Source organism: Falco punctatus, assembly GCF_963210335.1.
Source record: "Falco punctatus genome assembly, chromosome: 4".
NCBI lineage: Eukaryota > Metazoa > Chordata > Aves > Falconiformes > Falconidae > Falco > Falco punctatus.
In genome coordinates, this window is record NC_137583.1 from 3,971,699 (window position 1) to 3,995,936 (window position 24,238).

General features: G+C 41.4%; 2 protein-coding genes across 4 annotated transcripts in view; one reads left to right on the plus strand and one right to left on the minus strand.

Moving 5' to 3' along the window:
• Positions 1–24,238, plus strand: part of LOC308063345 (uncharacterized protein FLJ43738-like) — a 120,096-nt gene that overhangs the window by 41,936 nt on the left and 53,922 nt on the right. The window contains exons 3-4 of the mRNA XM_080386187.1: positions 8,233–9,315; positions 11,622–11,717. The gene's annotated coding sequence lies outside the window, so the exon portion shown is untranslated. The remainder of the gene's footprint in view (positions 1–8,232; positions 9,316–11,621; positions 11,718–24,238) is intronic.
• The window catches only part of EFCC1 (EF-hand and coiled-coil domain containing 1), a 63,433-nt gene that overhangs the window by 10,772 nt on the left and 28,423 nt on the right, over positions 1–24,238 (minus strand). Inside the window, exons 3-7 of one of the 3 annotated variants that reach the window (XM_080386159.1) lie at positions 13,339–13,481; positions 9,995–10,127; positions 9,510–9,675; positions 3,717–3,875; positions 1,377–1,446 (exon numbers count right to left, since the gene is read on the minus strand). In XM_080386159.1, the coding sequence (XP_080242285.1) occupies positions 1,377–1,446; positions 3,717–3,875; positions 9,510–9,675; positions 9,995–10,127; positions 13,339–13,481 (671 nt within the window). Of the gene's footprint in view, positions 1–1,336; positions 1,668–3,716; positions 3,876–9,509; positions 9,676–9,994; positions 10,128–13,338; positions 13,482–24,238 lie in introns of those variants that run through there. The other 2 variants (XM_080386160.1, XM_080386161.1) reach the window with 2 other exon arrangements.

Genomic DNA, 24,238 nt, shown 5'->3' on the forward strand with positions numbered 1-24,238 from the left:
AGTGGAACTGTTTTCTTTACTGGTTCTCTTGCGTCATTCACTGCTCACTGAGTCCTCATACACTTGTGTGAACAAAGACTGTTTCATGTCACAATGAAGAGCTGTCCATCCAACCATCCACTTAGTCTTGTCAAAGAGGAAGAAGAGGTTTGATTGCAAAGACTTAGGAAATCTGCTTAAGTCGAGTGCACAGCCAGAAAATTGAAAGCAGAGAAGATGGCAAAGCAGAGAAGTTTATGGCAGTTGTGACACAGAATGGACAGAGCGCTGCACAAGGTGACTTCAGTTGTTGGGGTCATTTTAGGAAGCTGAGCTGTGCTGCAGCTACAGAGGGAGGTAGTTTGTTTCAGCAGCAGCACTTGCAGTCAGTGTTCCTCTGCAGGATTAGCAGTAGTACCTTCCGGACATTTGTGTGCTGTGGATACCTCTCTCTTGTTCTCACCAGGAGAACCCCTGAGCTGTGGCTCAGGTACAGCTCCTCTCTGTGGTGGTGGCCTGGAGCCCACCAAGGTCTGCCTTTGCCACCTTTTCCATGCTTCGTCTGCAGCCGTGCCAGCAAGCATAGCGTAGCTCTGGGAGAATTGCTGGACATGAGCAACAGCAAGGCTTTGAAACTGCAAACCCCAGAATGTTGTATGTAATTCTCCCTAAATCACTGTTAATAATATTCTCCAAAATGAAACCCTCAGGCCGCATATAGTCTTTTATAATTGTGCCTTTGACTGCCGTCTGCCTATTACAAGCATGTTCTTAGGCTTGGTACAGGGTGTTCATTTCTTGAAGGTAAGTACAAATGCTCTGCTAATAGGAACAAAGTAATCAAACCTAAACCTCCAGGCTGTGATCCCTGTATGGTTCCTACAGAGGCAGCTCTGGTACACCAGACCGTTGTCAAGGGAGAGGAGTTTGTGAGTTTAATTTTCATAGGAAGAACACAAAAGGCTATTACTAGAGGAGTGCAGGTTTGATCTGGTTTCTTTACAGGAATATTCTGGTTTACGTATCATGTTTGTCTTGCAGCAGAGGAATACAACACGCAGTGGGGTAGCAAACCTGATAAATCGGTGCCTTATGTACCTGGTTGTGTTTTCCACTTTATCATATCAATGAAGCCCTACAGACACTAGTGGGATACTGAATTGTTCCCCTAAGTCCACACTCTAATTAAAATTTGGCTAAAAAAAGCCCTGGATGTGTTCCTGTTTTTGATATGGAAAGCATCACTTTCTATAGGTAATCTTCTTGCATAGTACTTCTTTGTCCCTCACCTGTCCCACAGTATTTGAAATATTTTTTTCCTACTCATCTGTTCATGATATATCTAGTATTTCCCCCATCCGTGATTCTTGATCTTTACACGTGATTTATTTTCTTACCAGGTTGGGGGTCACGGCAGGATTCCAAAGTGCTCAGCAAGATTTTCCCCAAGGCTCGCTTAGATACGTTCTTTAAAAAACAAAAGAGTATTATGGCACAAATAGGTCCTTCACCAGTTTAAATGTACGCAACACAATCTATGCACAGTGCATTTACATTTGGAAAGTAAACCAAAATGAAACTGAAAGCTGATGACACAAGACTTGATATTGGCTTCATTTTCAAGCATTTTATCTTAGATACTGCTCAAATAATAGCAGTTTGTGGAGGGGCACAGTTCCTTAATACAGCTGTAGAAAGAGAAATCACAGTTATTTGGTGGAAAATACAGAATTTTCCGGAGTGTGTGCCCAAATGGATCTAGATGGCAAGGAGTGTAAGCAGGGCATGCACAACAAAAGCCAGTTCAGTCCTCTGCTGGGCCTGTGTTGAGAGGTGAAGGGCAGGCTTTGTGTGTCAGAAATACCCGGCTGCTCCAGGGATCGCTGGGAGCCATTTAGGGATAAACAAATCAGCAGGGATTGCGTGTGTCCCGTGGCGGGCCCACCGTTAGTTATATATTGAGATGCGATAAACGTTAGCCAAAGTGAGAGCATTGTAAAACCTACTTAGGATTTGGATGGTCTTTCTCAGTGGTAGTTTTTACATTAGAAATCTGTTGAGATGTTACATAATGTGTCTGGAAAACAAACTCTCTTAATTTGCTATCAAGACACTAATGCATGCTTTCTGGGAGATGGGCTTGCAATCAGTTTAATTAGCACTTAGAGCACCCGTATCTGCAGGGACAGGTTGTTCTTGTTAAAATTTCAAGAAGTGAAAACAGATGGAAGCTATTCTGGAAGAAAGAGGCCGTCCCTCCCAGCAGCCCAGGCAGTACTGCCCTTCTTTACTGGTGCTAGTCACCTACCGCCTGCCCGGCAGGGACGGTGGTGTAGTGGCAGGCTGGGGTTACACCTGACCTCTGCAACACAGCATGAGGTTTGAACAGTCCTAACAGGACAAGCCTTTGCCTTCGGACAGTCATTGTTTTGGGGTAGATTCTGTTGCGAATGAGATGCTTGGGGTATTTAAAACATGAAGGTGAATATGCTGGGGAAGTGACGCCTAAACCCACAGTTTCTGATGGATAAGCTTTCTTTTGTCTGAAGTATATCCCATCAGGGATTTAGGGGATCCTTGCTAAACTCCACTGGGAATGCTGTAAATTATCTTGTTCGTTGACAGCATCATTGCCTGTGTTGGTGCTGTGGGAGTTGGCAGCTCGCAGTGGCATGTTTCCAGCAATGATTAGCATCAAGTGCTATTACCACTGAGATATGGCATATCGCACATTGTGTGATGGATTGTCTCCTAAGCAAAAATGATTTGCAATAAGACAACTGACCAGTGAATGGCATGTTGAAGTCTTGACACAAAAGGTTATTATGCTTGTTGCCAGTCGTAGCCTTTACTAGTTTAATCCTTCAGTGGATCATTATTGATGCATGTATCAGACTTGCAATGTGAAAGTAGAATTTCGATGTCAAGTGCTAAAATAAGTTACCAAATTATGAGATATTGCACTTGTTCCCTAGAGTCAGCAGTGGAACATGAGTGTACTTCAAACAAAGTAAAGTGATCATCTCAGGAAGCATTTTCATCTCACACAGATTTTAGGCAGAACTTTGCTGAAAATTGGCGAGAACTCTCAGGCATTATCAAAGAAATTAGTTCCTAGCAGTCCAGTGTGGCTCCGTGTTCTGCAGATTATCCAATTTGCCAATCTTTTGGCCAGCCCTTACCATTATCATTCCCAAGCAGGAGATATAAACTTATTTTCTAAAGGACTGAACTGCCATACTGTCCATGTACTTCTGGGATGTTATTGCATCAGCTTTTGTAAGTCCATGTTTGGATTATTAATTGGATAAGAAACTTCTTACCAAAAATACCTTAATTGGAATATAGGAAGGGGTTTTATCCCTTTAATACTGACTCAGTGTCACATTAGGATGCAGTTAAACAAAGGCCTTTTTCTAGAAGGAAAAATAATCTAGAATCTTTTGGATTACTAGCATTTTTGTTTTCCTTGTCTCCTCTAAATTTTTGTTTAAAGGATAATGAAAGCTTGGAGGTCTAGATCCAAGGAGACCTCTAGGCTTCTTTCAGAAAGTCAGCCATAGCTGTCTAAAAGTTTTCTGTAATCACCAGGAGTTAGTTCCCAGGGCAAAAGTGTATAAAAATGTGTCCTGGTGTAAAGGACTTTGTACTTAATAGAAAGTACGAACATCCTTTTTAGTTTGGAAAGGACACAGTCAAAACCACTTTTAAGTCTCTGGACTGCTTTCTTGCCATACCAAGTCTCGAAGTTGTTGAAGCAGCTGTAAAACATCCATGAGCTTTTCTTCCACCAGTGACAGCCTAACTCTCTCAGTCTCCAACATCTGCAGCTCCATCTTCAGCAGTTCAGTCTCCTCCACCTTTTGCTGCAGTTCACCTAGCAATGGGCCTTTCATCTGGACAATGACACAGGAAATTAAAAGCACTGGAGCTTTTCCCTTTTTTTCCCAATAATTGCAAAGCTAAGTTTCCCCCCTTATCTGATAAATGTCAGTTTACTCCAGAAGATTCTCTTGAAAGGAGGTAGACATTTCTGTAACGTACCACATAAAGCGAAGAATCAATAGTTGCTAGGAAATGCGTGCTTTGCTCTTGTGCATAATGGCAGTTCATTAAACGCTGGATGCAAGCACATTCATATATATATGAATAAAATTCAGAAATTTTAAATTCTAGCATTACTATTTCAGTTTTCTAATCTTTTGCGTTCCTGTCATCCTCTACATATGCGTGCCCTCACCAATGTAATCATGTCTTTGTCTTGCAACTCCTGCATATCAAACATCTGTACATGCAGTGAAACAAGAAGGTAATTAGCTACTTTCAAGTATTTTGGCTTTAAAAAAAAAAAAAGTTCCTTAAGGAAAGAAATTTAAGATTCTGGTTCTGCAAAACACTGGCCTGTGTGTTTGGTCAATCGTTGGTTTGCAGCTAAGCACAGAAAAGTCTGGATTTAACAAGACTTTTTGAACAGTACAGAAATCCCAGGCAGGAGGGGTCTCCCCAGACCTGGACCTTCCAAAGCTGGGCTGGCCTGTCAGTTGTCTCAGACCTTCCTGTGAAAAAATGGTCAGGATTTTAAATGTTGCTTTTGTTTCCATGCAAAATCTAAGTGACTTAGTTCGAACCACAAAGCTGCCGCACCATTTGCAAAAGTAAATGCCTTCCAAGCCTGTTGCAGGTACATGGCCAAGCTGCTAAAAAGAGCCTGAAAAGCATTCCTTGGAAAATATGTCATTTAGATATTAATTTTGGACCTTTGAGAGCACTGACAGATTTCAGGTTTATTAATAGAAGTGAACTTATTTCTCAGTCTTTACTATGCTCAGCATTCTGAATTGTTACCATTTTGCAATTTGTTGTTGCAAGCAAAATCTAAATATATTAACATTACAGGGAGAAACAAAATCATGTGGGGTAAATGCCAGATTGGCTGGCTCTGTTAATCCCTTTTTGTTGTCATCTTTTCTCTTATTGCAGTTTTAGAAATAACTAAGAGCAGAGTTGAACTCAAAAGGGTGAAGGCCTTAATATACACAGTATTTAATAGATTTTTTTTTTGGCAGAATTTTGTATCCTAGTGAATTTTAATATATGGCAAGGAACTCTTGCCACTACCAGTGGCAACTACTTGCCAACTACCAGTGACCCAGAGGGCCACTACCCGTACTTGGACGCCGCATTTTGTTGCTACTACCTCCTCTTTTCCCTCTTCATTTTGACCGCTCCTACAAAGCCCTTTTTGCTTCCATTTCCTACGCAGTAGTAAGTAAACTGCTTTCCACAGCACTTCTGCCTTAACAACCACTTTGTCATCTATAAGGATGCTGATCTCCTGATGCCTTTGGTTCATTGATACATGGGGGTATGCCTTCTTTGTCTTCTTATTTTGCTTGAAGACGGTGGCTCAGTACCCCATTCTCCCAAATTGTTTCCCCTAGCTAGGTTACATCTAGCACCTGTTGTTTCCTTAACGTTTGCATTGAGGTAATGATGGTAGTTAAGCATAAGTTATTTTTAAAACCTAGATACTGAGGAAGGATGGTCAGTAGTTAAGTCACCGGGCTCAGAGGGGAGTGGGTTTTGTTCTTAGCTCTGGCAAAGTCCCTCAGCAAAGCCTGATTTTGGGTTTGTGCCTTGCTTGTGAAATGGAAATTCTGCTTTGCCAAACACCAGTTTTGAGAAGTCTGCTGCTGACAGCCAGCCCTCTTATGAAAGGGGAGAATGCCACAGGGAAAATGTGAGCACTGGAGTGGTGTGCACAAATATGTCTAGGACAATGAATAATCAATATGCATAAATCCCTTAAGGAATGTAAGAGAAAATAATTCTATCCTCTTTTCCACAGAAATTAAGGAGGCCTTCACATTCGAGCTATTTTTCCATGAACCTGAGAAACGTTGGCAAAGTGAGAAGGAAACAGTAACAGAACGGCAGGACGAAGTGCTGAACCGTGCTGTGCAATTTATCTTCTGAATTGTTCCCCTTCAAAGGACCAGAGGGTGGCAAACAGAGCACCAGTTCTTAGGAGAGGCTGCAGAGATGATCTGAGGAACAGCACATCCCCTCGAGAGTATCAGTAATTCTGTCAGGCAAATTGATTGGAACTGTAATCGAGGAGGGACTTGGTGAATTCATAGATGAACATAATGGAGAATCTATTCGATTTCTTTGAAAGGGCCTATGAATATATATGGATAATGTTAATTCAGTCGATAGAGCGTATTTCAAATCTGAAAAAAGCTTTTGATAAGATTCATCACCAAAGACTCAAAATAAAAGGAAAAAAAGGTAATTGCCACATGGCAGCAGCACAGATCCTGCCATGGACTTGCAGTGGCTAAAAGGTGGGATGGGAGCAGAGCACAGAGTGACCAGGGCTGAAGGTTTCACAGTGGAGGGAGATAATCCTTAGGGTCTCACAAGGACCTGGGTTCAGACCTCAGCTCTTCCTCATATTCATAAATGGTTTTTAAAAAAAGCTGAATGTGAAAGCGTTTGATTGCTCTCAATAGCGTTTTTTTGGGGGTAATCAAAACTAAAAGTGCCTGTGAAGAATTACAGCAGGTGTTCATGATACCGAATAGATAACGGCAATCAAAGATCAGGTGAAATTCAGTGTCACCAAGGCAAAGTAAGGCATGCAGGACAGGTATGCAATGTTGCATATATGCAGCGATGATGACTGCCACTGGAGAAGGAGATCTAGAAAAGCTGTAATAAAAAAAAAAAAAGTAATCTCCTGAAGGTACCGCTCCGTGGGCAGCAAGGATCAGAAGGATGCATGCCAGGAGCTATTAGAAAAGGAACTGGGGACAAACCAGAAACTATCATTGTGCCACGAAGGGCTTGCATTTGAATACTAAGCACATTTTCAGTTGTTCTCATTCAAAAAAGGTAACAGCTTGAAAAATACATGGAAGAATAAAACAGAATAACAGAAGTAATGGTTTCTGTACCAAGAGAGCTGAGGCAGACTAGGAATGGTGATAACCCAGGCAGTATTTCTGGTAGTAAAAATCTTTAAATTTGTATTACAAGAGAAAGATCAGTTGCTGATTCCGAAGCACAAAACCAAGGTGACAGCAGATGATCAGGCAGAAGATTTAGAGCTAAGAAAAATAAATCCTCAAAACCTGTTCCTTTTGAACTTTTATGTGGAAGTCCTTGCCCTGAGATACCAAAAACATTACTAGCTTTAAAGAAGGGAAAGGTGAATTCACAGTAAATAGCTCTAATACTGGCCATTAAACATGATACTCCCTGCAACGTCCAGTTCAAGATGTGTCTGTCCATAGTGTATTGTGCACCAGGCAAGTAATACCAGGAGGAAAATCCTCTGTCCCGTTTCTCATTGCTTGCTCTAACCAACTGCTGTTTGCCATCAGATGGGCGAGATCAGGATGAACTTTTCATCTGACCCTGTATGGCAGGTCATAAACTCATTGTCTTTTTAATTAAGCTGGCAGATTGTATGCAAGCTTTTAGAAAAAATAATTGGCCTTTCTTTGCAACATTACACTTGGCAGTGTATCGCTGTTTTTAGAATTCACTCATGCTTTCTCCATCTATTATCACCAGGTCCTGACACCTTCACCACCCTGTCTTCAGCGGAAACTATTTTTAAATGTTCAGTTGATGGAGAGCAGAACTTTCTAGACATGACAAATATCAGAACTCTTTCATCCTCTGGTTTTACAAGTCTTAGACTGAAGCAATTGTTAATCAGTATTTAAGAGTGTAGCTCTTCCCTTGCTTGTCGAGCTTGTTACTTGTTAGCTTTGTTGTTATTTGTCTGATTTTCAGCATTGAGCAGGTCCAAACAGGAGTGTACTGAACAACGTATAAGGTCGTTTTGTCAGGTCATCAGAGAAAGTGTTCTTGGTGATTTATTTATTTAGCCTATATATTTATTTGCAAGTTAGATGAGAGAGAGCCTTTCTCAGTCTTCCTGTTTGCTTTGTGCTGATTATAGAACAGTCACCTTTTTGAAAGGATTTACTTATTACTTGGCTGTCTATTTTGTGGCATCAGAAAAAAAATACCTATAACTGCGCACAAGATACAAATGCTGGCTAAATAAAAGTTAGAGGGTAATGCAATGATTCATCCTACTGATTTTAAATTAATGTTGCATTGAGTTAGCACTGTCTTATTCACCTCCCTGCTTGTCTTTAAATCAAGAGCAACAGACTCCATTTTTGTCCTGGAATCTTCTATTAATCTATAGATAATGGTACTTTTCTGAACAAGGTGCACAGAACTAATATCCATCAGCAGAGATTGAAAAGAAGGCAATACGATACTGCAGAAGAAGATGAGTACCTCTGAATGGAGAAAAAAACCAAGGAGAAGAAGAAAATGGCACTATCTACAGGAAGGTAGTTCCTTCCATAGGTAAAAGAATAAATGTAGTTTTTTACGTGGGTTGAGGCTAAGCTGTATAGAGAGCAGCTCTGTGTTGCTCTAAGGAGTATTACAGGAATAAATTGTCCCCGAATACTGCAAATTGTGTAAGACACAAATATGATTTTATTCTGGTTTTGATTTTGTTTCTTCACAAGTAAACTCATTTAATCTAGTCAAGAAGGAAAATGACACAAAATACTGATAAAAATCAAAGAATAGCAACATGTAAAGTGGTTGAGTATTTCACTCCTACTTCAAATAGTCTACTGATTGATATAATCCTTCCAGAACTACTGAAATCTTTATGCTCCTTTGAAAGAATGGGTATAAAATACTGACCAAGCACTAACTGAACCTTAAGACAAAGCAGGCCAAAGCAATGCATATGGTGCATTATTTTTGTTTCAGAGAAAGATCGCTAGCGTTAAATCTGTGCCCACCTGTGGCTGATGTTTTAGTAAGCTTACGTGGGACTAAGAGGATACTGCACTGGGGCTTTTAATTACTGTGGTTATAACCTCTGCTGAAGGGAATTTGAACATGCTGCTAAGCCTGAGAACTAATTGGTTTTTTTATTTGTAAACATATCTGTCTGAGCCTGTGAACCAGTTAAACTGGATGATTTCCCCCAGAGGATTTCAAACCAGAGAGCCCCTGCACCTCAGCCACTTGGAGGGATTCATTGAAATGTTTCAGCGCTCCCAGAGGAGCTGGATGTCTGAGGACATGAGGATGTTCCATCCACAGCCCAGGAACCGCTGCAAGCTGCCTTTGGTAACCCTACGGCTAGCGTGCCCCCTTGTCTGCGGGGGATCACTCCCAAACCCAGCACCAGTGGCCATGTGAAACCATTTAAATGAAGGACAGTACGAAGAGCCTGCCCGGTGGGCGGCGTGCATCTCACCCCCCAAACACATGGCATTTCAGGTAGGAACCAGACTAGCAACGTGGGTGTTCCAGGAAAGCATGAGATGTTTGAGCTGACAAACGAATGGCACAGTCAGAAACATCAGCAACAGAGAGCGGAATGGCCGGAATATAATATAAATGCATATGTATATAAATGCAACTACTTAAAGATACATAAATAAGTCTTTCACGCTCAGCTTGGCACCTGTTACCTCTTCCATATTTGTTTCCAATTTTTTCACTTCGTGCCCTTTAAGCTCAAGCTGTTCAGTCAGTTGTGTGATTCTGTCTGCAAGCTCCGCAGGGGCTGCTTCGTAGCCATCGGTGTTGGTGGTCTCTAAATAAGACATTAGCTTTTTCCACATTTTTTCATCACATCTAGATAGACATTAAAAAAAAAAAAAAAGCAGTGAAAGCTCATGATGAAGGTCTGTGTTTGTAAAAGCCAGTTTTCCTGCAAAACTCTTGGCAGCACAGATGACAGGTTAAGTGTCGTAGGTGACATGGGTCAGGGTTAGGTGGGAACACCCAGCACATTGTTCCCCATGAGCTGTGAGGGATGGCCTGCTGATTTTGCTGTATAGTATTACTGCTCCTTACTGCAGGCATGATGCCTTCAGGTCAAGAAATAATCTTTGCAAAGCCAAAGCCATAATAATTGCAAAGACATCAAATAGCATTAATCTTCGGTACCTACCCACTGCCACAGCAAGGGAGCTTGGCCAATCTTTTCTTCATTTGGTCCACCTGGGCTGGCTGGTCTCCCGCCCACTTCTCCTCCTCTTCATCAGAGGCAGCCTGGCCTTCCACTGAGCGGAACAGCTGATCCTCTGCTCGAGAAACCAACAACCACTTAGCAGCAAACCAACAACCCTGAGGTGCTGTAGCTGTGGCAAATTAAGCTACGGAGACAGAAAGAAGCGAGTTTAAAACCCCCAGTGAAACACAGGATGGGGTCCTTCAGCATCCATGGAAAGGGGTTTAAAGCTGAGGTGAGGGACCCTCTGCAAATTGTTAATTGCAAGAGTCTTGAATACTTCAGCACCTTCTTGCAGGTAACTTGTGGGTATTTCATTTCAATTCTCTTTTGCCCTTCTGGTAATTATAACATAAGGGTAAGTGTGATGGATCAGTGTGCTATTGGGGTGGGGGGCAATTATTCTTCATGTACACAACTGAATGTACGCTTTTCAAGAGGGGTGGGAAACCTCTGTGCTGTGTAAGATTTTTTTTTTTTTTTGCATTGTCATTTTAGTAGCTGAACACATACTCAGAATGCAGGAATTTGATATAAACATTCTCCAGTTCATTCCCTTACTATGTCTTGTAGGGACAGTAATTTTGATATATAAATGTAATATTAGACCCATAGCTATCTAATGTTTAATTGTTTCACTTTTTACCTAAACCTAATGTTTCCCCACAGGCCAAATAAATTATGAATGAACTGCCTACAATACATATTTATATACATGTACTATTACAGTAATACTTGAACTTTTTAGCTGTATCTTATAAAAACTTTTACTGCACTTAACTCCTTTTTATCACAAAAAGATATTTACTGTGACTTAGAGCATTATTGTGATGCCTGTAACTTACTGGGAGTCTTTTGAATCCTTGAGCACACGAAAAGCAGCGCTCACACCTGCATTCTGAACACTTGGTTTGAGCTGACATCAGGTTAAGCTAATGTCAATGTGATTTTAAATTTTGTAATGACTGACCTTACTCACAAGTTTAGTGAATTCTAATGGAGTGTTCAAGCCAAATGCTGTTATTCCTTCAAATATTGAAACACGTGACCTTAGTGGCACCATGAGTGGTGTGCAGGTTCACCTGGGCAGGCCACCCAGCCGGGGGCAGCTGTGCCGTGCCAGTGCCCTCCCCGTCACAGTGCTCCACAGCAAAGGGATGTGGCGTGCTGTGGGTTTTTTTTTTTTTTTTTTTTGAGGGGGGGTGTTGGTGTTGGCTTTTTTTATTTTATTTTTTAAATTTTAATTAACACTCGGCATATGCTTGTAAATGCAGTTTTCATTCCAGTAGCATTCAATGTGCCTAATTTATAGCTTATCATGTTCGGTAATTTATTGCCTAAGCAGGGACAAAGCTTCATTGCACGCAGTATTGCTCCTTAATTAGAGAATGAATGGCTGCGTTTTCATGGCAATGCTTTCCCTGGACAAACTGATTTATTAAAGCGTTTTGTTTCCATGAGGCTGTGCATGGCCAAAACAAACAAACAAACAAGACTTTCTGTTTGCAATCTGTGATACATTAGTAGTGAACTTTTTTTCCTATCATCATTTATTTTCTTGCCATAGGTTTTCAAAGGGATAACAAGCAGAGTTTACAACTGTTATGGCAGCCATGAGAACGGATCACGCAATGCTATGGATTCCTTACAGAGCTTCAGACTGGTATGTTTAATCCAGTAAATTAACTGCAGCATCTGGCACAGCAGATGCTTAGATTAGAGTTTTTAAAAATGGAGGAAAAGGTGTGTGAATTTCAAATGGTCTTCATGCAATGATATCAGAGATGTTTGTAATGCTTCCCTGCACACAAATACGCAGGAATATCCTCTGCTCTGACGGAATGTGTATGCTAAAGAGACTATCTTTTATGTTCCCCTTGTAGATTATCATTAGCAGGACTGGAAACTAGAGAGGAAAAGCAAAACTTCTTATGCAAACACAAAGTCAGTGTTTTATTGAAGTTCTTCTACTAAGCTAATATTTAAAAAATATTTGGTCAGTAGAATCATAGAACACTTTATTGTTGTGAGATTTATTTAACTTTCTGAGTTATTTTTTTCTTTTATGCCTAAGAAATCCTTTTTTATTTGGTGGAATGCTTTTTTGCATTTTTAAATCTATAAGCACAAAAATTTTTTTTGTTTGAAAAGCTTTTGCTAAAAAGCTGCTTGTACTTGAAACATGGACGGTGTAGGTTAGATGTGGAAGCTACCTTTGAGCTGGAAAATTGTCTGATCTGATAAAAGCATTTGTAAAAGCACGTTTATTTTACAAGTCTAACCACATGGAGAATGTGCTACAATGACCATTGTGTTTATATGTTGTTCACATGCCGAAGCAGCTGCTTGCCAGCTCCATTCAATCCATACCTAAAACCTGATGCTTTGACACTAGGTACAGTTCTCCAGCCTGCAGTAATGCCTAATTAACAGTTAAGTACTGTTAAAGTCGGATGAATGTTTTTGTCCTCTTTGAAGTAGATGTGTCCAATTAAAAATAAATCACTGAAGGTAAACCAAACTTACTAAACTTTGCATTAGTCTGCTTGGCATGTAAACCACTATCAGGGGTGAGGGGAAGAAGTTTGGCTTCCAAGACTGCTATCATAAATGTCTTTCATTACTGCAGCTAAATGACCCCCCTCCTGAAAAACTGCTGTCTCTGAGAGCCCTTGACACCGTAGGCTCTACAAAAGCCTACTCAAGGTCATTGATAGTGAGAGCCAGCCTTGGCAAACCCAGTGATTTTTTTTTTTTTTTTTTTTTTTTAGAAGGCTTTCAAAGAATGCTTCATGCTGCCCCATGAGAAATTGCACGTATGCAATGTTATGCCAGGAGTTAACGTCACATGTGTGAAACAGGTTGGACCTTCTCAGAGTTACTGTGGTGGCCAGGGTGTTCCCAAAGAGTGGGGGACTGTACAGAATATGCAAAGAGTTTCCTTGGAAATGGTTTTGTATGGAGTTCTCATTTCTTTGTAAATAAAAACTCAGAACTTCAGCTTTTTAAGCTAGGAAAAAGGTTTTGGTGAGGTGAAATCATATTGGAAAAAAGCAGTTCTAAATCATAGCTTGAAGTGATAAGTTCAGTCTTTTATTAAATGTAAAATTATGTGAGGAGTGAGAATTAGAAAGCTGGGCTGCTACCTTTTGTTTAGGTCTAGGATTTCAAGATTCACTAGGATTGGTGTGTGGATTTGGTGGGTTGATATTTATATTGGGTTTTCTGCTGAGGATCTTACAAATCAGTGAGCACATAAAGTAGTTGGGTACTGGGTTTGATACCGTTCTCGGAAATCCCGGCTCCGCCAGTGGGAGGCCGTCGGTCTTGAGGCACGGCCAGGGGGTATCTCCCCCCTGCTGGGGCTGCTCCCTCCCTCTGCTCCGGGCTGCTTTGGGGGGGGCGCTGGCATCTCTCCATTTCTGACCTGGAGAAGAAAAGCACAGCAAAGTGGACTTGAGGAAACTTGAAAACCCAAGACAAATGGGCACAGCATAGCACGTGAGTGAATGTGAATGCAATTGCTGGGACTCTGTGGAAGAGCAGGGGTGTATTTACCCTCAGCGCCTGCAAAATCGAACCCCTGAGGGCTGCATTCGCTTGCTTCAGAAAGAATCAAAGCAAGATGGGTTTCAGCTGTTCTTTAGGTTGTAAAAGCTAAACGCAGCTTTTAGTTCAGGTCAAAGACTTCAAGAAACTCTATATGGGAACAGCCTACTCTGGCCAAAAACTTTCCCTTTTCCACCAGCGGTGACAGGGCAGTACATGCTTCATCTTCACTGTGGCACCAAGTCGTGCATCTGGTCACTTGGATGCGTACTCTGACTGAGACATGTCAGGCAGTTCTGATCTAAGTCTTCTGAGCACTGAAGATGAAGCAGTGTCAGAGACTGAAAAGGTAAAAAGAACGATGCATACGCAGCGATACATCTGAAAGTGACTTATAGGTAAGAAGCATCTTGGTAACGGGCTTCTGAATTGCTGACCATCTCATTTGAAATGGTGTATTTTTCGGAGTAGAATGTAGAGGATATGACATCTGTGTGTTTTAAAGGAAATGGGCTCTCAAGGGATGCCACTGAGATCAAATAATGTAACTGATAAATATGGGTCCTTAAACTTGCCAGCAAAATGTATTTTTGAAAGAAGCAATTTAATTCAATGAAGGGCAGTGATTGTTCAGACTGAGGAATTCATAGTTACCTAAATGGACAGCCCTGGGCGAGTACCTTCAAGGAAATTCAGGGTAGCACATGTTAGAGGAAAATTCCAGAATACGTTTACATGTAGTTGAGTTGAAAATGTTCCGACCCAAGCGTGTAAGACAGTACAAGTCATTGTGTATAGTAAAATGGGTACTTCCACTGTACACGAAACAAAATCTAACAAATTGAATAATAAAGATTTATCTTCTAACAATATAATTAAATACTATGTTTTGGTAAGAATGGGAGTGGAATGTGAAATGTCAGTCATGAGTCCATTATAGCTACTGCTCTCTTTTTGTTGGAATACATTTGGTTTGACTCTTCTACCTTCCATTTCATAGGGATGTACCAAAAGACAGTATCACTGTTTTAGAGGAAAAACAACGGAAGTATGCAATGTAGTTGACTGAAGAAAATTAATTCAGACACTCCCATTTACATGCAAAGTAGTAAACGGGGTCTGTGAAATAGAAAGGCAACACATAATACTGAATTTATTTTAGGAGTCTGTTTTTCCCACACAATATACATAATATGTAACTTAATTCCATAAAATGTTGCTAAAATCAGAGCTATGGAGAATTTAAGAAATTAGACCTTTATAATGTAGTAAGAAACTCATAGTTACGTTGGAAAAATAGAAGTTTGGTATATCAATTTATACATGTAAGGCTTATATCAGACATTTGCCAAGGTAGGAACAAGCTACCTGTCAGGCATCAAACTGACCACCAAGTCCAGTCCATTTCAAGCTTGTGCACGTTACACATGTATGTTGTGTAATGTGTTCTATAGGAAATATATAGTATTACATTTCCATTGCTTCCTTTTTCACTATTTAGAAAGTTTACTTTCAATAGTTACATAGGGTATTTTCCTATTTAGACCACAGAAAAACGTGGTTATTCCTTTCCTAGCAGGAGCTGTTGTGTAGGTCACAAAGAATCTGTATGCAGAAGAAATCTAACCAAATTCAGGAGTTTTATAGGAAATTAAGTTTCCTCCACATTCTTCCTAAGATTAGTTGTGGTCTGGTGAATATTGAACATTCCTTGTACTTCACCCATTAAACAGTCTTCAACAAAAAGTGAGAGTTAAAACACTCAGCAATTGGTCCTACTGAAACAAGTTGTGTAACGTGGATTTTTGTGCAAATCTTCTGAAGGCTTCCAGTCTGTAAATTCAACCCCTGCTACAAACAGGACTTCAGATGTAGTAATAGAAAAGCTGATGCCAAGTTAGAGCCAAGTATTGCAGAGAACTCTTGTTTAATCCAACACAGCTGCTGTCAGTTCCTGAACCGCACCAGTACTAGTTCCCTTGTTGCTTGTGGAAGTATACTAAGTAAATGGGATCATGAATTTAACAACAGGAATCGATATTTCAAAATATCTCCAGGGACAGTAGCTGAGGTAAACCATGCTTAGGAACCAGCCCTTACTTTACCCCCTTGAGTAGAGCTGACTGGCTAAAAACTAATGACATATTTCATTTATGGTATTATTTATCTTAGCAACAATTCCTGTAAAGTCAAGGGAAATAGCAGTCCCCAGAGTGGAGCCTGGCTAGTCACTTAGCTTCATTAGTTCTGGAAAAAAATAATTATGGGGTAGTGCACAAAAAGCAGTGTTAAGCTCGGGCATTCAAAACGGGGCTCCTGGAAGCATCACAGAGCTTTGGTGTTCTGGGCAGTTACTGTGGGTAGAGTAGTATTCCCTTTCATGAGAACAGCATGCTTCAGAAAAAGAAAATGTAACAATTTCCTTCATTTTAAGGCAAAAATACTTTGGAGTCTGGTGCTCAATGAGGAACCTTTACTATTTCTTCAGGGCTGTAGCTGGTGTGCAGATCGTTCTCTTAGTTTTGAGCTGCAGTCTGCTTTAGATCTGTTTGGATTTCAGAGATTTCTACAGCTCGTATCGTACAGAGATGTTGGCGTTTTGGTGGATATTCGTTGTACTCTCAAAGCTGGTTGAGATTTTAACCCGTAAAACATGGAGAATTAAAACCTTCTCTGGCAGAAGGGGGTAAATGCTGTGATGATTAACGGGAGAGCTGCTGGTGGTGTTGACTCCCTACGTCTGGCAGCCTGGTTCCAATCCATCTTTCAGTCCAAGGAGCGTGAGGAAGTCTGGTGGGAAAACCAACCCTTCCCATCTAATTCAGAACTTAGAATAGCAGACTCCCTCTGTTCAGATGAGATTCGAGACAGACCTAAATAATAGCTTTTACCTCTCTGTAGTTCTTGTAAGGGAACTTACAATTAGTTGATGAAATAATCAGTTTGTACTTTGTGCTCTTTAGTAATTTTCTTGAGAGGACTTCATCAGCGCGCTCTTAATGTGGAGAAATTGAGGGAGCCATGCAGATGCCATGTCTTGTTAGGTCTTTCTGCCCAACATATTGATGAAAGACAGCCATGTCTGTCTCCTCTGGAGATGTTCACTGGGAAACTAGAAAGAAATGTAAGTTTTCAGCAAGGGTCTTCAGACACAGGTGCTCCAGAATTTAAATCTTTGTTTTGGCACAGGCTCCATCATTTGCATCAAATTGCATTGTGCCTTAGTTTCCCCAGCAGAAGAAATATTGCAAAGTTTGTGGATCTTGCACTCTAAATAAAAAGTCAGAACAGATTACAATACAGTGTTGTTTTCTAGAACCACATGTGGGAATTATTTCGAGGTGTTTAGGAACGGGGCATATTTCAAATGTGTGTGAAGGAACATGTGGCCAGACAAGCTGGAATTTCAGACCTTGTCCATGCCAGATAAAAATGAAGAAAAAAGCAAGCAGCAGTGTGAGTCAATACAGAAATTTAAAAACCCAAACACACATCAGAGACTTTGTATTTGATCATCTATATATAATGTCCAGGATCTGCTGGAAATAACAATATTGGAAATTTGTTGTTTTGGTGCATCTTGGCAGGGGTCCGGTGTGGTGCTGGGCACTGATTTATCCACAGGAGTGACCAGGGAAGGTGATGGGAAAGGACAGGACCAACAGCCTAGTGACAGAGGGAAAGGGAGGGGGGGTGTCCTGGGCCAGGGTTCCAAAGGAGGGGTGTATAAACACAGCTGGCTTTCATTTGTGTCATCCCAAACCAGTTTAAGGCAATAACCTGCCAAGGCTGGTGCCAAAGATCAAGGGGCAGAGCCAGAGATCTCTGGCTATACAGAAGCTGTGGCAGGGAAAGGGGGCTGCTAATGCTGCTCACGTAGCTGCAAGGGCAAACTTAGCATTCCTTTAAACTCAGCTAGAAACTAAACATGAGATGGATTGAAGAAGTTTCTAATTAGAAATGGTGCCCAGAAGCTCATAGCGTTAAGGATGCTAATGAAGCTTGGTCTATTGGAAGAAAAGGGCTGTTTCCTCCTCTGAATTTTGCCATCTGTACCGGATCCTACATTCACTTTGGAGGATACTTCAGATTTCTGACTGGAAAGAAAAGTTCTGCTTTTTGGTCTTTGAAGCAGATGCAGCCAAACGGTACAGAAGGTTGTCTCTTAGGGCTGCTTCATGCTCCTTAGTTCATGTATTGAAGTACAGAGCGTTTCATCCCCCTTACCGAGCGAGGTGATGGAGGCAAGGATGGAGCCATGGTGGTGCTCTTGGGTAGCAGGACAACAACACACCATGACCTCCTGACTTCTCATCATGTGACTTAACCACTAGGTCACTTTTTTCCCCTGTCTGGGAGCTTTTTATTTAATGCCAAATGTGATTTTCAAGTGGCAGAGGTTTCAGGGTTTGAAGAGGAGCATAACGAGAGGCCAGCTGCTATGCTTTTGCTGTCATGGTAAATGCTATAAAGGAGGAATCTTCACTCATTCTGAAACCTGGGTTTAATTCTCTTCTCATTAGTATTCATACAACATTGTATGGGTCTTCATAGATAATAAGAAGAGTGAATAAACAGCACGTTTGTTTAGGGCGAAGATCAGAGGGGGACGCGGTGCTGAAGACGCCTGGGAAGTGCTGGTGTAGGGTGCAGCGCGGCAGGGCTCCCATGGAGACGGGCAAACAGCCCCCATCCATCTGGAATTCTTTGTGCTGAGGATAATGGGCAGCTGAAGAGAAGGAAAATTGAAGAGGGGAGAGTTTGCAAAGTACTGGACCTTAACGTAATGTCCATGACTAATTGGCTTTTAATTGGCTCTCCTGTTATTGTTATGGAAACTTCTAACTGCAGCAAAACCCACCTGCTTCTGGTGCTAAACAAATCTTTAACTTCAATAACTCCAGACTAATCATAAAATAACTCTGAGGAATTATTTAGCTTCACATTCATAGATCTTTAACTAGTCTCTTTTAAAAGAGAATTACTTGGAGCAGATCAGACAGCTGTGTGAATAGGTACATTGCTCTAAGTATAGTTATACAAACTAAGTTATACAAACTTTTAGAAGTATATGACTTGTGTTTGTTAAAGGAGGTGTGATTTATTTTTTTATCTTTGTATTATTATTTTTGTACTATTTTACCCAAGCTGTGAGAGTTCAGGGAACTCGGAATGGTTTCTGGTTTGGCTTATCCCATACAGGAGATTACAGAGTTTGGACGGTGTGCATATTTTGATTTATTTTACAACTTTTCATTTAATGTTCAGATCAATATGTTTTCACACTGGACCTAAGTGTCTCTGTAGGTTTTCTGAATACATCTGCCTCTGGTGCTGTAAGCTGTGATTACCTCTCCAACAGAAGTTATATGAATAAACTTTCTGTGATCAATCCAGACTTTAAATGCCTTAATCTCAGGTTTTAAATAGCTTGATCTATAAAGCATTAAATATAAATTTTTGCAAGTATGAATTTTTAGTAGCTGTAATAAAGACAACTAAATATCCTGGTTTAATGCTGAAATAAGGAGAAGTTTGTACTTCAAGAGCCTCTATAATACCAGTTACAGTTCTGGGAGGTGTCCAGTTATTGGCTGATGATTTTTGTTACCTTGCCAAAATCAGCATTCTCTAGGACAGAAATAATTTTGCTGATGGCAATGTGTTTTTTTGCAGAATCTTTCAGTCTTTCTGCACGTTGTGTATAAACAGGCAAGTTTTGCGATGGTGCTGTTGGATGCAGCAGAGAGGAGCGGTGTTACACCTTGCTGGCTTGCAGTGCTCTTCCTACGATGATTTGAAACGTTTTTGAGACAACACAAACCTCTGTACAGATGTAGTGAAATTACAGGATAGTACTGTGCCTCTTATTGTCCACGCTGTCCCATTCCGAAGAACCAATTCTGTAAGCTCAGACTGTTTGGGAGAAATTGTTTTTCAGAAATTAACTACTCTTAGTACAGTCTCTAATGTTTGTTCACCAGCTGCTTTCTTCTTACTCCGCTGTTTAAAACCTGAGATCAGATTAGAAAAATGTTTTTAGAAAAATTTCCTGGGTGGTACTTTGGTGCTCCTGACACTCTCGATTCTCAAAGACTTAGATGCAAAGACCTTCCATTGCATATTTCTTTCCCACTCTGTTTGGATTGAATTTCTCAATTCCAAATGTTTCATAGGCTGTTCTTTTCAGTTTCAGGTAAGCAAAAGTAATAGAAGTAAAGGCATTTCTAAAAGGCCTTGTATCTTTTTTGTCTGCAGCACTGACTTTAAGAGTTTTGAATCATTGAACATGCTCCAGTCCATGGCCACAAAGAACTATATAAAACTTTGCCAGCAATTGTGAATCTCTGTTTACATCAGGCAAGCAGGCACTGACAGCCACGAGTGGGGTCTGGAAGACTGTCCCTTTTGCAGCCTCAGTACGCTCCCTGATAAGGACACTAGCCCAGGGAGTGGTGGCTTTGACATCTAGAAAAGACCAGAGAAGCTTTTGAGGCCTGAAGGAGTACCTAAATACATTTGGAAGAAAACCCCCCTCTTTCTTACTCTCTCTCTCCTTTAGCCCTTGCTTCCTTTCTGCATCTTCTCATACTTGCCTGATCCTATATGCTCAGAGTTGTGCAAGTGCTTGTGCTGTTGTGAACTGGACTTATGAAATGACGGATGTTTAAAATATCTCATCGCTCTAATTTCTGGAGAGACACTTAGCATTTGGATCAGCGCACAGCCCTAAGAGTTGCATCTTTCAGGGGGTGATGAAATGCAGGGCTGAGATGGGAGCAAGCGGGTGGAGAGCCCTTTTGGTCAGGTTTTACTGCTGCTGGAAACATGCAATTGACTTATACCCCGGATCCGTACAGTGGTTAAAATGAGAATTACAGCAAAAGCAAGCTTTAACATGGAATAAGAAAACAGGATTGGGGTAGAGATAAAGGGACAGAAGATGAAATATGCAGAAAAAAAAGCGCTTGAGGGCCAGATACTCCCTAATAAAATTTGGGATGCTATGCAAGTTGTTGAAGTCTTGTCATTACTCTCCTATCAGTAAATGTCTGGGAAAACCGTCCAGCAATTAGTCTGCACTCCCTCCCCCACTGCAGGTCCGCATGGAGGGTGATAATTTACCGTGCAGTCAGTTGGGGCAGAAATCTATGCAGAGAATGTAGAGAATCTGACCCTGTTGGTGAAAAACACAGATGTCATGACTATCTACCTGATACAAATTTCTGTGTTTTAAGTGTATTTAGCGGTTTGGTTTTTTTAAGCTTCTCAACTTACAAGATGTCAGGAGGGTGCCTTAACCCCTGGAGCACGTGTGTTACAATACGGTTATTGTAAAATCGCAGTCTGTTTTTCCTGTGTGGCCTTTACCTCATGGGAGGCGGGGGATGAGCAATTCCTGTGAATGGACAACAACTTTTGAGAGAAGGAAACTTCTGCCAGGAGGTTCCTTTCTCACCTACTGCAGAAGCTACAGGTAGCAAGTCGGGCAACACACGCAGAAACAGGAGGGGTAGTGTCCTTGTTAAAGCAACGAAATGCTCCTTTGAGGAAGCAGATTCTACCCCTGTCTCTGGCAGACACCCTGCGTAATCCTGGGCAGATTACTTCAGTTAGGCTTTCTATGCACTAATTACCATGTTGCTTGCGTACAGGCAACTGGGTCCTGATTTTTTTTTTTTTCTTAATGGGATTTGAGACTGTGGGACATGAGAACTGCAGCTAAAGCATGGGATCGTGGAAATTACAATTTGTGTGCCTTGCTTTGAAATACTAAGTACTGCGAACATTAAGTCAGGGTAGGCACCTAAAATTAACAGAAAAGTTTGAATGTAATCTTTCTAGTTCGGTATATTGCCTGGTGTATTACGCTGTGATGAGGAGTATTCTAAAAACCTAATCATTCATTTTCAACGTATCAGTTAAGGCCACATTTGCAGTTCAGATAAATATCTGCACTGAGCAAGACCCACCTAAGTACAAAACAGATGCTCTTATGCATGGATACACACGCCCACGCATACATAAATTTCTTACAAGTACATGACTAAGGAAGATGAATTAAAACTGCATGGGCAGGTTTCCTTCTGTGACTTACCGAACACATTAATTTCTGAAATGCAGCTCAACAGTTCTGAGCCTCGCTTTTTAATGTTGTCCTTCACCTTTTTTGGCCTTGAAACTTCAGTTTACCATTATTAATAAAATATTAGTCACTTGGGTGGCTCCATGAAAGATAACATTTGATCGTTGGGCTAAACAGATGAGGTAACTCTAGTGCTTTTATAAATCCTGCACCTAGCAAGGGATTGCATTGCATGGCAGTAGTTCACAAGTATATCCTTGATGAATCAGACTGCTTTTTGCTCTGTGTGGGGTATTCTAAGCTTAGTAGTCACTGTACTGTCCCGAAGAAAATAGATCACTTTGGAATTATGTCACTCAGATACTCCTGCCCATTAATGAATTCTTCTGTGACAAAATAAAGGAAATAATGTGACAAAATAAAGGAAATGATTGTTCCACTGGAATGAAGATCTAGCTAGCAGGGTGTGACAAGAGAGAAGTTCAGATGTTGGCACTGGAAGTCTGGAGTTTGGTTGCACACAATGCAGACCTAAATAAAGCTAGAAAAATGTAAGTCTCGCTTGTTCTTGATTGAACTGTTAGCACAGGAGCTATTGGCTAAATCTTGCACAAGATTTCTTGGAAGTCTGAATTAAAAATCTGGATTCGTCTTTTGACCTAGTGATGGAAGTCAGAGATCTGTTGCTGCCTCTTCTTATCTGTTACGTAGCTCTGCTCTCGAATTTCCCTTCCTTCCATATCAGAACGATTATTTTAATTTAGTATAACTGAAGCTTGTGTTAAGCTGGCAATGTCAGAATTATTCCAAAAGCCCGCAAGATAAACAGGGAGTGCATGGACTTGGGGCTGGTGCTGGCCCCCCCAGTGATGCTAAGCAGCACAGCGGTCTGCATCTTAAGAGATAATACTGAGGGACAGCTGCAGGGCCAGAAGGGCTTCAGTGTTGTACTGACCCCCTGACTACCTGCTGTTGAGTAACAGCATTTCCCTTTCACACCGATGTGGCTAAGCGTTTTCAGCCCAGAGCGCCAGACACCGTCGGTGGCCCTTCCTAACAGGCTGTGTGGGTGCAGCGGCAGTTCAGGGGACCTGGCTACGTGCAGCTGGGTTAGGAACATCTCTGCTGTTGGTCTTCACATGGTGCCATAAGAGCCCTTTTGGCTGTTTTTCCTAACAGCCCTGTCCCAGCTACACCAGAGGAGGGGACCGATGGCATCGCCATGGCTGGGGTCCCGCCTCGTGGCTGCCACCGCAGTGCCTGGCTCCGCACCAGGCTGCTCTCCACAAGGCACTCCACGCTGTGTGGGTGTCCTTTCTTGGGCCAGCATCCTCCAGCCCCACTCTAGGACAGGGCACGGATCCTTCTGCCTGGTGTTTGCCGAAGGCTCCATATTAGTGATACGGTACAAGTGCACTTCAGACAAGTGGCGCAAACAATCTACTTCTCCAGCTTCTGAGGAACTATGGGTCTGAAGGGAGGGTGAAGCTCGTGTGAGAACAGTCTTGAGTGAGAACTCGCTTTTGCCAGGAAAGGTTGGACTACATGATCCTTGAGGTCCCTTCCAACCTGGAGTTCTGTGATTTCCAGCCCTCTCTGCTTCTAGTCAGGCAGATTGTCCCATTGGAAAAACCTCTCTCCGGACACTTTCTGAGATCTCCTTTTAGCCCAGCCCATAAGGAACAGTGACAGAGGAACGTGAAAACACCCCCCACCCCCAACTTCAAATGCATGAGTTGTGTGTATGTTTTCTCCTAAATCTATTTGTCCTTCCCAATCTTCAAACTGTTATTTTTAAGAATTCTCTCTCCTGGTATCCTGACTTGTATTTTACAGAAAGGTGTTTGAAAGCCTACAACCAAAAATGAATAACTAAAATACCATGAGATTCTAAACCACTGACAGCTATAACCAAAATACTTGATATAAGGCATGTAAGCCAGATAAAGAGGAGCAGCAGAGCTGTTGTCCTGTAGACAATTTCCTTCTGAATTGCATGTATAGCAAACAACTCCCCTTGTGTATTCCTTCATGTAGACGTGTGCTACTTAATCCCAAGGAATCCTTCTGTTATGCCCTATGTGCTAGAGTGTATGTCAGTAAAGATCAAATGCCCAGTGATCCTTTTAATGTCTCCTGGATGAAGAAGAGCGTCGTTCCTAAACAGAGTCAGGGAGTACTCATCATCAGCAGGGTGGGCATCCCACCAAATTCAACAATTAGAGCTTAAAAACTTAGAGCTTGATATAAGCTTAAAAAAAATTGATCTTCAAAAAAATTTTGCATTTTAAAATTCAAAAATTAGAGCTTAAAAAAAAAATTAGAGACAAAACGCTGTTTTTCAGTTCTCTGTTAGAAGTAGGTAAAACTACAGGTATTGCTGAATGTGGTAGAAACTCTGAAAAAGCCTATTTACCAGCATGTAAATTCCTTTCAGAACATCATAGATGTGGACCCTCATGGATCTGGAGTGACAGAGAGGGAAGGCGGCTCACCTAATGGCAACGTCGTGCCTTGAGCTGGCTGCAGTTGGTTCTGACTGGTGCTCA